Source organism: Lithobates pipiens, unplaced genomic scaffold (assembly GCF_037356315.1).
Source record: "Lithobates pipiens isolate NorthernLeopardFrog02 unplaced genomic scaffold, aLitPip1_a1.2 Scaffold_13, whole genome shotgun sequence".
Taxonomy (NCBI): Eukaryota; Metazoa; Chordata; class Amphibia; order Anura; family Ranidae; genus Lithobates; species Lithobates pipiens.
This window is the reverse complement of record NW_027507718.1, coordinates 241747996-241760542: the sequence shown is the minus strand read 5'-3', so window position 1 is coordinate 241760542 and position 12547 is coordinate 241747996. Positions and strand designations below refer to the sequence as shown.

Genomic DNA, 12547 nt, shown 5'->3' with positions numbered 1-12547 from the left:
AACGCGACCATACCAGCAAAAGTCCTGCTGCGCCTGTGGCGCAATACCTATGCCCAATAGGCTGGTGAGTAAAGACTGCCTGGAGGAGTTTGCAGTTGACAGGTAACACTCAAATATCATTGTTATTGAAGAGGATGGAGTGAGATTTTATGCTGTACTTATTTCAGTTATCTCGGCCAGGCAGACCCCTCCTATCACAAGAAGAGCATCCTGGCATCTCGGCAGGTGGCATTATTCCACTTAGTTCCGCTACTCTGGCAAGTGGACAGCCTGCAGACAGTAGTAGCTCCTCTTCATCAGAGGAAGGCTCGGAAGCCCCGGAACTGCTGGCTTCAGTTTTTCCTCCGTTGAACTTTGTTCCAGACAGTCAAGCAGGCCAATTGTATGGGTAAAGTCATATTCACACTTTCTTCAGAACGACAAAATCCAGAGAGAAAATCTCCTTTATTCATCTATACAGGTTTTATCCTCGTTAGAGTTTGGATAGCATCGCTTTAATCCCTGCCTACATTAGACACGATGTTTGAAACTTTGGGGTGCATTTGTTTTCTCTGGCAAGTTTGGTGTAAGATACCTTATAACAGGAAATCTCTGTGTTGGTAGGAAACTTAACACAGCAATACCAGGAGTAACAGGAAGTCCGTCCTGCTCCAGCAATTAGGAAGCAAAGGAATAGGGAATGTTCCTCCTCTCAGCAGGTTCCATTCTTCTAGGCAGATGGGCTGCTATAATACATACATATCAGACCTAGGGGGGTTTTCGTCCTGATTCCATTCACAAAAAGAATATACAGACTTCAATACAAACCTGTATGTAGTTTGCAAGGGATGGTGGCTAGCGCCGGTTGTAGATCTGAAGACATTAACATTTTTTATCCCCTTAGAGATGTTCAAAATGGAGTCCATTAAACCAGCGCAGCCAGATGGCAAAATGCTATTTTTGGACCTTCACGATGACTATCCAAACATCCCAAATTTTTTTTTTTTTCATAATTGGTAAGCTTGTGATTGGCTAGATGCATTTCCAGTTTAACAGTCTGCCTTTTGGCCTATGCAGGTCTCCGAGAATGTTCACAATGGCTCTCAGTGCAGTGTTAGCTCCACCCACAGAACAAGTTCTCTGGGTGCGCCACTACCTGGACAACATTATTCTTCTATCCAGAGGTCTGAAACAATTGCTCATGCACCAAGAGATTCTTATAAACACCCTGTGGGGATATGGCTGGTTTATTAACTCTCTAACTTAACAGGTAGCATGCCGGGAGGTACTCTGCCAACTCCTGCTCTGCTTCCACCAGAGAAAACGATGGCAGTCAAAGAAGAAATTCTGAACAAAGTAATCTCCACTTGTTTGACCATCTCTCAATGCCGCAATCTTTGGAGCACAATGTCGTCATACCAATAATCCCTTGGGCGCTCTGACTTTGACAGTTTAAGCTGGGATTCTTAGCACAATAGAGGAAACAGAGTCTGGCACAGTTATCAACTGTCATTCAGTATGAGTAGGAGTATACAGTGGTGGCTGAAGAAAGAGAATCTGATGAAGTCGGCCTGTTACAACCATTACTAGACTAGATCACAATTACTATTTGTCTCAGCAAAGGTAACCTGGAAGGTACACTGCGAGAAACCATCGGTTCAGTACATTGGGAGATTCCCAGCCAAGCGGGGAAGTCTTAAATACCCTAGAAATCCAAGCAGCTTGTTTAGCACCTTTTGCCTTACTACGCAGATTCAAGGGAAGATCAGTCTCTCTGCAGTTGAACAACATGGCAGCAATTGCCTATATTCATCACCAAGAAGGAACTTGTGCCAATATGCTATCAAGAGAGGTGAACCCCGCGCTGTCGGGGTCAGGAAATCACCTGCAAAATCCGAAAGCAGTTTACCTCCTAGGGAACTTGAACACACAGACAGACTGACCATCATGCAAACTTTCCAGAACACGAGTGGGACCTACACTGTAGATCTTCTATGAGCTGGTCCACAGGTGGGGCCAACCACAGACAGACTACATTGCTTCTCACAGCAATTTCAAACTTAGGAAGATGTCTGAATCAATTCTGCACCCCAAGGCAGAGGGGAAAAATGCTTTGATTTGCTTCATAGAGCTGCAATCTAGCCTATATATTTTCAAACAACTTTTCTCGTAATAAGATTCCTCTTGAGGCTGTCGAGAGTAAACATGGTAATCATAGCCATTCCTCCATTTTGACAATGAGGGCCTTGAGATTTAGTGGCCATTCATCTCATGAGACAGAAGCCAATTCCCCTTTACACATATGCAGGCCATGGCTGCAAACAGGACGACTGATAGGGGAAGCTTGAGAACCTAGCCTGCTTCAAGGATGATCTCTACCTTGTGGAGTGTGAGAAGGCACTTTACTAACAACATCTATGCCAAAATCTGAAACAAGTTTGCGTTATTTCTCAGCAGAGCGAGATATTGATACTACGGCACCTCCGGTGACAGCTGTTCTGGACTTCTTGTAGACCAGATCAGACATGAGCCTTAGTCTATATTCCTTGAGATTGCAAGTGTCGACTAGGTTGGCAATAACAAGGCTTAAATGTGCCAGAAATCCTTTTGTTTGGACAAATTTTGAAGACAATCAGTAGGCTTCGACCACCACGAAAGAGGATCTGGTGTGACTAGTGATCAGGGACAATGTCGCTGGGTTTAAATATTGGTGTGGCTAGTGATCAGGGACACTGTGGCAAGTTGCACTGGCCTGGTTACACTGTATTCTTGTAGCTAACAATCAGGGACACTGTGGCCAGCTGCACTTATCTAAATAACACTGTACCAGTTTGGTGGCAAACAGGAACACTGTGATTTGCTGCATTCATCTGTTGACAGTGTACAGGTGTGATGTTGATCAGGGAAACTCTAGATGGCTGCATTCATCTGGTCAAACTGTACAGGTGTGATGTTCATCAGGGAAACTTTGGATGGCTGCATTCATCTGATCACACTGTAAAGGTGTGGCTAGCGATCAGGGACGCTGTAGTTAGTGATCAGGGACACTGTAAAAAAGATGCTGACATCCACAGTAGGGAAACACTCTGTTTCCTCTCACAGCTGATTGTTGTGTGAGAGGAAGCAAAGCACTGGTTGCAAAATGCAGCGTTTGTTTATATTTGTGATCAATGTGATTAGTCATAGCAATCATATGATATAGGACCAAATTCAGTGGCTCTGTACCCTTGTCTCTTGGTCTGCAATGGACATGGAGTGTCCTCGTGTAGATACTAGAGGGCGTGCAGCATTTTAAAATGGCCTCCTGCCCTCAGAAGAAAGCCGTCTGGTCATCCATGTACATGCTGGATGGCATGTGGTTAACTAAATATATTTCTTCCTTCATTTTTTCAGTTTACATATAAACAACCCTACTGGTTAACTTGGCAGCTGCAAATGGTTTGGATTTTTGGATATCTACCTGAGCTTTCTTTATATATTTTTGCCAGGGCCATAAATTATTTTATAAAACACCAGCTACAGTATGCAGAGCTTGTACTCTAAGCAGGTTGTTAATTATTACCAATATAATGCTCTTACACTATGGACATAATTACAGGCTATGCCTCAGTGGCAATTATTTACAGCTGCAGTGAAGGAGCCACAGTAGCCATCAAAGTAAAAATAATGACCCAGGTGTGGTGGAGATGCTGTGGTCTAGCACAGCAGTCCCCAACCTTTTTGGTACGGGTTAAAGGTTTTGTGGAAGAATATTTTGCCAAGGACGGGGGGGGGGATAGTCGAGGTTGACGGGGAATACGGCAGCAAGTGATTTGTAGGGCGAATGGCTGGTGTTAGCCCTTCAATCATCCCAATACTATGCTTGATATGGTATCAGAATGATTGAATCACATTGTTTCCATTACTACATTGTAATATATAATGAAATTGTTCACTCACCATAATGCAGAATCAGTGGGAGCCCTGAGCTTGTCACTTGTCACTGCTGCCTGCCACCAGATACAGCATGTCACTTGCCACCATTGCCTGCCACCAGATGCAGCTTGTCACTTGCCACCATTGCCTTGCCACCAGATGCAGCTTGTCACTTGCCACCCATAGCCTGCCACCAAATGCAGAATGCCACTTGCCACCCATAGCCCGCCACCAGATGCTCACCCCTCCAATCCCCGCTCTAGGAGACTTCTTTCTGCCTTTATTTACAGCAGCCCTGAAGCAGGCCAACCTAGAGCTGCCTTTCCTCAACTCGGTCCGACACACTGGAGCCCCAGGAAGGTGAACGCCCCTCCCGCCGATTGCTGCCTAGCGGCGACTTGGTTTCCCCCTTCAGCCATCAAATAGCTCATCTCCATGCGGCCACCATGATGCCACCTGATGTGCCTCCTCCAAGTGGCAGTGTGGCCCGGTGTTTGACAGACCACCAGTTTGAAAAGACATAGAGTTAAAATGTGCTGAGTTGACGTTCTAAGCAAGCAAGGTAAAGGTATAGTCCACACATTAATTGCAATGTCAAGGCTGCCTTCCTAACTGACAGTGTAACATACTATGTTTTCCCTACAAGCAGCACATTCCATTCTATCTACAACAGAAGTGATAAGATTAGTGACTTAACTGTACATTATTAAACCACCCTGACTGTACCATAAATAGGATAAACAACACTTAGTTTGCCAAACTTGTTTGAATGACAGCACTAAAGCCAGTCACAATATAACCTCACACCATTAGCCTAATATCTGCTGTACAGGTAACAAGAGGATATTACAAATGCAGATTTCAGGTATTATTACACAAACCTAGTGTTGAAAGGCCACAGTCCTATATATGCTAACTATTGTAAATAATGGTAGAATATTTCTAGATGATCGTAGACGCTTGCCTCTTACCTTATAGTTATAGAAGTGTCCATTGATGGAAAACCGATGCTTCTGTAGGTGGCTTCTGTCTGGAGTGTCTGGACGAATCCTTTTCCTAACTAGTGCGGCATCACTCATGGTGCGGTATAAAGACGGCGAATCAGGGTCATGGTCATTAAGGTGAGGCTTCAGAGTGCTACTGTTATAGTCACAATCTGAAGGGGTTATAGGAAGAAACCACAACAGGTTAAATTAAAATGTGAAAATAGGAAGAACTAAAATATGCAAAGTGTATTAGGATGTGAAATTTGATATTTTTAAAGTAGAATTCCAGCCAAAAATAACAAGATAGAAATGAATGGCCCATTAAAGGTTAAAATAACAAAACCAGCTTTTTTCTGTATTTTTTTTTCTCAATCCAGAGATTTATCCTGCAGCAATTTTTTCTACCATTACATTTTCCAAGTTTGATGGCCATTGCGTTCAACCCACTTCCTCGGAGCCCAGGTTGTCCTGCACTCGACACATTCTGTGACTGAAAAGGGACAGTAGACAGCTTGGCACTGTGTACTGAGCCAATTGCAGATTCAGTTGTGTTCTGAGATAACGTTTCCCTGTTTTTGCTTCAGAGAAAGAGGAGTTACAGTCCTGTGATCCTTGCATCTAGATCAGTGATGGCAAACCTTGGCACCTCAGATGTTTTGGAACTACACTACAGAGTGCATGAGCATCATGGGAAATGTAGTTCCAAAAAATCTGGGGTGCCAAGGTTTGCCATCACTGATCTAGATTGTGAGGCATTCTACTTGCAACCTTTAAATGAATGCATATACTGCACATAAGAAGATCCACTAGGATCCGCTTTGGATTCACTTTGTTTTGTAACTGTTGTATCAGCATAGGATTGAGAGAACTGTTGTATGTGAGCTACTGCAGTGTGCTTTCCCTGAAGCTGTATTTACAAATGGGCATTTTCAATCTTGGGCAGAATCGCCACCCAGGTGTGAATGAAAAATTGGACAATGCACATTTCAGATGCCATTCATTTGAATGACATCTAAAGGGCTTGTCATCCCAAAAAAGTTCAGGAGCTTCTTTTGGGCAACATGCTTCATGTGACGTGGTTAGCTGCAATTGCAACGCGATTTATCGCACAACAATCACACCAGAACTGGGTGGCACAGGGGTGTAGTGGGTAGCACTCTCATCTAGCAGTAAAAAGGGTCGCTGGTTGGAATCCCAACCATGACACTACCTGCCTGGAGTTTACATGTTCTCCCTGTGCCTGCGTGGGTTTCCTCCAGGTACTCCGGTTTCCTGCCACACTCCAAAGACATTCTGGTAGGTTAATTGGCTTCTGTCCAAAATTGGCCCTAGTATATGAATGCGAGTTGGGGACCTTGGATTGTGGGCTCCTTGAGGGTAGGGACCAATGTGGGGGTGCGATGTGTGTGTGGAGCGCTGCATAGGTTGACAGCGCTATATGGGTACCTTGAATAAAATAATAATATAATAGATGAGCATCTTAATGAGACACAATGTACAGGGATAGGGACAATTGTAGACATGCACCCACACTCACTCAGGTTGAACTGGATGGACTGGTGTCTTTATTCAACCTTACTAACTATGTAACTATGTAAGAACCGCACTGCATTTTTAAGTGCCATTTAAATGAATGGCATCTGAAATGTGCGTTTTGAAATTTGTCATTCACACCTGGGAGTTTTTAAATTGCGAGCAGAATTGCAGCGATTCTGCCAATGATTCAAAACTCCCATGTGAATGCAGCTTCAGTGTGTACTGTAATCTGTTAAATCCTTCCTATTACGCCATTTATTCAGCCCCTGGTCCACTGTTGCTCTGTCTGACAGCAGAGACCAGATAATATTACTGCTACTGCCCTGCAACTCCTCTCCTCTTCCCAAGGAGGCGGTAGAGAAAAGACACTGCTGCTGTTGCCGGGCTGTGTGTGTAATCTGAGATCCTGCTCACCGCCTGGGACCTGGGATCACAAAGAGGAAGCTGAAACTGAGCTGCTGTGGATTCTGGGAAAGGCAGAGTCTGCTGAAAGGAACTATGACTTGTGGGGAATGTAGTCCCTAGCGAGAATGAGCCTCTACATCAAACTAGTCTTGGAAATACAGATCCCAGCTTGGCCAGGGCTCTAAAGATAGGAAAAGAAAGCACTGTTCCTGGGCTAGGGGCAGTCATGAGAGGAATGTTGTTGGAGACTGACAGTGTAGCAGGCTGATAACATGATGTTTTACCACAGTGTCGGAAAGGCTGAGTAAATAACATCTCCTTGTTTATGGGAATGCCACTGTTAAGCCTGGTGATGCTGCCTTATTGTGAAGGAGGACACTACTGTAGATGACTCCACTGAGCCCCGGAAGGAGAAGGGGAGGACACAAGTTGTCATCTTGGGAGATGGTGAGAGGCCACTGGCCAAACCCTACTACACCTTGTTTAAGAGAACAGGATTGCCTGTTTGGGACATCATGCAGGCACCTATACCCAGGTTCGGAGGAACTTAATTTTGACACCTGATTTGGGCCCAACACACTGGCCAATAGTGGAAGGTTTGCCAAAGACTGCCTAGACCATTGCCCTAGCATCATCCCTTAAACAGGATCTTCCTTAGTATAGGGATTAGTGGTCTTTCACAGGTCTGCCTGTTTATTATTAGGTGTATATGTGTTAGTTTTTTTTTGGGGGGGGGGGGGGTTGCAACTGTTGCACTTATTTTTTGGTAGAGTTCATTGCTGTTTTCCATTTTTTTGGCTGTTGTATCATTGTGTATTAAAGTATTTTGTTTGCAATAAATATCCACTCTTAAGTCCAGGTGTTCCAGAGGTGCTTCATGCAAAGTCGTAGGCTCTGGGAATAGGGGACCCAAGAAAACAGCAGCTCCTTACCGGGGGTAAGCATTATGGAAGCTACATTTGATTGAGAAGAGGTTTATTGAATAGTTATTACTCTGGTAGTTTGGAAAGCTCTAGTTTTTCTTTTGGTTTTTGGTTCATAATATTTACCATTCTGTGAGTCTGATTCACCATCAGAAGTCTTTCCAGCTTCTTCTATTTCAGCAATGTGATAAAGGTCATCAAATTCGCCCCAACGCATCATTCCACTGGAAAAAATGTAATTGCAAAAATTATATCATTACGCCAAGTGTATATTTTTTATGAGACCATTATGGTTAAAGCCTAATATTTCAATGAAAGACCAGTAGCTGAGTATGGGATACTAATTCTAATTTATCACTGTAATGGTCGCCTTTTAATAATACATCTAAAATGTACAATGGACAATAGATGAATTACAGCAATACCAGCAAGTTGACTTTGCAATTTATTTGCATCTGTAGTCTAATTTATCATATCATATGATTTTCTTTTATGTATTTTAGCTTTGTGCAAATAAACAAATGTTATAAACAAAAGGAAAGCATGGGCGCACTGGGTAGTGCCTATAACCCTTTTAATATAATGATAAAAGCTTATAATTGCACTTACAATGGCAGTGAACAAATACTGGTGTAAGTATAGGGAAGTCGGCTACCTGGGCAGTACCAGGATAGAGAATTATCCACACAACGCTGGCTTCCTTATATTGACAAAAGGGGTTTGCTCACTTTGTTAGGTGCAGTTTTATGCTTTTATTATTATATTAAAAGGAATTATATGAACTATCTAGTCCATATCCTTATTTCATACCTGCAAAATAAGATGTCTCATGAAAATATAAAATCTAAGGATGAAGCAGAATTCTTGACTTTTATTAGTTATGGATAGAACAGAGAATGGTTAAAATCCCTGTTTTTTTTGTGTTGGTTAGTTTTTGTATGTTTGTGTATATGTTGTTATTATTTGTAGATGCTTATATGCCTGTTCTTTTGTATAGATGATATATGCAAGGAAAAAGAAAGAAAAATGCCAGAACTTGCATTGGACTGACCTTATTTGAGGTTTTAGAAATAAGGAATTTATATATTAGTTTAATAATGAAAGTACTATATTTTCCAATAAGAAAGTATTCTGGTCTGTAATGATGAAAATCTATAATAAAGAAATCTAATAAAAAAAAAAAAATCCCTGTCAGTTTTTTTATTGTTGTCTGTGTGCATGTTAGCGAGATTTCTTCTCCTGCTGTGTCACCCAGACAGGAAACCAAAATACTCCCCCTCCCCGGGGAAAACAGAAAAACAATAAAATACTTTGTTTTTGAAATAGAGAAGAGTTAGAACCTCTATCAAGTGTTTATTGGTGACTGTGGTCATGTTGGGGAGATTTCCCTTCTCCTATTTGTTACCCAAACAAGAAGTGAAAATAATTTCTCCCATGGGAACACAAACTTCAACAAAAGACCTTTTTATTAAAATGAAGAAAGGTTAGAACCTCTGTTAGGTGTTTATTGCTGATTTCCTGTTGTGTCGCTGAGACTGGAGACAGATTGTTTGTCCCCTGCTGCAAACTGTGGTTCCTCCTGCAGACTCCTATTTCTCTACAGCACACAATAGTGATGTAGAGACCAGGGGATTGGACCAAAGAGCATACTTACTTGAAAGAGCCCTTGCACATTAAGGAAAGGGACTACTGACTGGTTTGAAGCATGGCATTATGTTAGTGCGGAGTTCACCTTTGGGTTCTAAGAAGGGCTGGCAAGGTGGAGGAGGGCTGTAAAAGTAACCTGTGGATGGGAAAACGCTTCTCTTTGGACTTCTGGCTCCTGAATGAGAAGATCCAACCCTCCCTCCTATATATTTAAAAAAAAAATGAAAAAAAGTGCCAGTCACCTGTGATTGACTCGGTTGTTTTCTGGAACCTTTATGTTCATGTTGGAGTTATTCATTGAATTTATGGAGACTATTGATAAATAAAGCTGTGGTCTTGCCCTTCCAATCAACAACAGTTTCAGTGCTTTAAGGGCTGGTTCACACTGCTGCGTGGTGCGAGATCTCATGTAATTTGCACCGTACTGCAGTGCAAACCACATGCGCTGTCCATGTGATGCGAATTCAGCCATACAGATAGTATGGCTGAATTTGCATCGCCTTCGGACCAAACTCGCACAGGACCCTTTTTTTGGTCCGCAGCAGAATCAGATAACCTAAGTGTTCAGACCCAGTCAATCCGATTCCTGTCCGAATTTGCAGATCACTTTGCGATATGTGGACTGATTTGGGGGTGTCATTAATTTTGAATTCACACTCCCAGCAGTTGGCATAGGGCACAACGCTGCAGTGTGAACTGAGCCTTACTAATATAAAGGTGCAAGATCTGTTATGTGATATTGAGGTTATGGGATTCATTTACTAAAGAAAAATAGACTGTGCACTTTGCGAAATGCGTTTTACTCTGCAAGTGCAGTTGCTCCAGAGCTTAGTAAATGAGGTGAAGCTTTACTTTGCAAAGAATTACCAATCATGCAAGAAAAAAAAAACAGCATTTTTGCATGCACATGACTGGATGATGGAAGTCAGCAGACCTTTTGCTCTTTTTCTATTCTCTGGAGCAACTCCAATTGCAGATTGCAACTACACTTTGCAAAGTGCACAATCTATTTGCCTTTAGTAAATCAACCCCTTTATGTCTAGGCTTCTTAACAGTCATTGAACAGATTTGTTGCTTGATTAGGTTGATCAATTAATAATGCTAATTTAAAAAAGCACTGACCAAATACAGGTCACAGATCGAATAGCACAGGAATTCCCTGGAGTAACCCCACTTAGACACACAGCAATTTCCTGTAGGGCTGGACTCCCCCTTTGTTACAGACAATCTACCTGCCAATACCCCATGGCACTTGCACTTGTTGCAGCCCGCTACTGGGAGCTGTGAAAAAAAACCACATGAAATAAATACAGGCTAATTCTGGTGTTTTGGATTGCCACCAAAAAAAAATAAAAAATGGTAGAGGCTGGGTTGAAAGCCTTAGATTGGATTTGTAAACTGATCATATACACTATAGTTTCATTAAAAGCAGAAGGCCAAGCACCAGGTAGTTAAAGGCCTTTTTTGTGCCGAATCAAGCTGGTCCTGTGCTAGGCAGTGGTATGAAGCAGCAAACTCCTTACTATGCACAGCACTCAGCTATCTCTGCCATTCTGCTGGCTGTGTTTTTGTTTCTAAGTTGAAATTGCCGTGTTAGGTAAATTTAGTTGTGCTGACTTTAATTTGTGAAGCTGCATGTAATTAGTTACTTCTGTTCAGTGTTTCAGCTGCTGCTGGTTCGACTGTTTCCTCTGCTTTCCAGAGAACTGGAGAACTCTCTGAAAAACAGGTGTGGAGCAATTCAAAAAGCAGCATGAATATTTATACAGCTCTGACCAATGCCAGGGAGGATGGCCCTGAAGGCTGCTGGGGAGCTGTATAAATACTCTGAGACAAAGAGCAGTCTGGTCTTTTCCTTCAGGAGAAAACACAGTCTGGAGGGCTTGCTGCCCTGTACTTGCTGTATGTGAGACCTCAGGAGGGCTACCTGAGGGCCTGGATGCTGAAACTGTGGAGAGCTGACCGAGGGGCAGTCTGCTGATGATCTAGTATGGTATCACAGGGGAAAGGTGTCACATAGATGTTGGAAGGAGGCAACCAACTTTCCTTAGATATTTCTGAGTAGACTGCTGTGGGAGATCTTGGAGAATTTTGGGCTGCTGCCACCTCCTCTGGTGCTAGACAGTCAGCTGTGTGTTTGTTTAGAGGGGACATCGGCTGGGGTCCTGAAGAGTTTAGTCTATCTGGTTCTTTGTGAAGGTACTTGGTTCTGATTGCTTCTACTACAAAGCCAAGCCCATAGTTTGTTTGTGCAAGGACTTCCGCCTCAGCTCTACCAAAGGAAGTTTACTGTCCTCAAACTGTACATAGTTCTTTTGTGAAGTATCCCACTCTATTCCCTCAACCCTATTTCAGTTACTCCAATACTCAAAATACCAAAAAGAACACCCCTACACATTATTGAGCTGAAGAGTGATTGTGATAGTGTGTGCTTGGCTGCAGGGAAATTACTGGGAAAAAGAATCCTTCTTCAGGGGTAGCACTACACAGGTATGTCCAATCTGAAAATTTACACCCTTCTGCATTCTTAATCCCACTCATCCCACATAGGTGGGACCTTGAATTCCACCATTAACTGTTGCTAGTTGGAATGGAAAATTGCTTTACAGAGGGGTTAGGACAGTATAAAAGATCCCTGTTGTATTGAAAGTGTTTGTGAGCTCCAGTGGAATTCAAATTTGGGATTTGAAGAGGATAAAGCGGAGGTCCACCCTAAAATGGACCTTCCGCTCATCGGATTCCTCCCCCCCTCCGGCGCCACAATTGGTACCTTTCAGGGGGGAGGGGGGTGCAGTTACCTGGCTTCCGGGCTAGCTCTCTGCGGAAAGGGGCGTACATTACGCCCCTTTCCGCAAGTGCCCGCCCCCTTCCGCAAGTGCCCCGCTGCCTGCTGGGAAACACACAGATCCCAGAGGCAGCGGGGACCATCCTCATTGCGCAGCGCGGCTCGCGCATGCGCAGTAGGGAACCGGGAAATGAAGCCGAAAGGCTCCATTTCCTGATTCCCATACCCAAGATGGCGGCGGCAGCACTCGAGTGTCGATCTAGAGATCGGCTTCGGGTGCCGACATCGCGGGCGCGCTGGACAGGTAAGTGTCACTATTTTAAAAGTCAGCAGCTGCAGTATTTGTAGCTGCTGACTTAAAAAAAAAAAAA

The 12547-nt window shown here is 43.3% G+C and overlaps 1 protein-coding gene across 2 annotated transcripts in view; it reads right to left on the bottom strand.

The window, feature by feature from the left end:
• The window catches only part of RASSF6 (Ras association domain family member 6), a 90096-nt gene that overhangs the window by 33177 nt on the left and 44372 nt on the right, over positions 1-12547 (bottom strand). For both annotated transcript variants that reach the window (XM_077476427.1, XM_077476426.1), the window contains exons 5-6: positions 7871-7968; positions 4866-5050 (exon numbers count right to left, since the gene is read on the bottom strand). In XM_077476427.1, coding sequence (XP_077332553.1) covers positions 4866-5050; positions 7871-7968 — 283 coding nt within the window. The remainder of the gene's footprint in view (positions 1-4865; positions 5051-7870; positions 7969-12547) is intronic.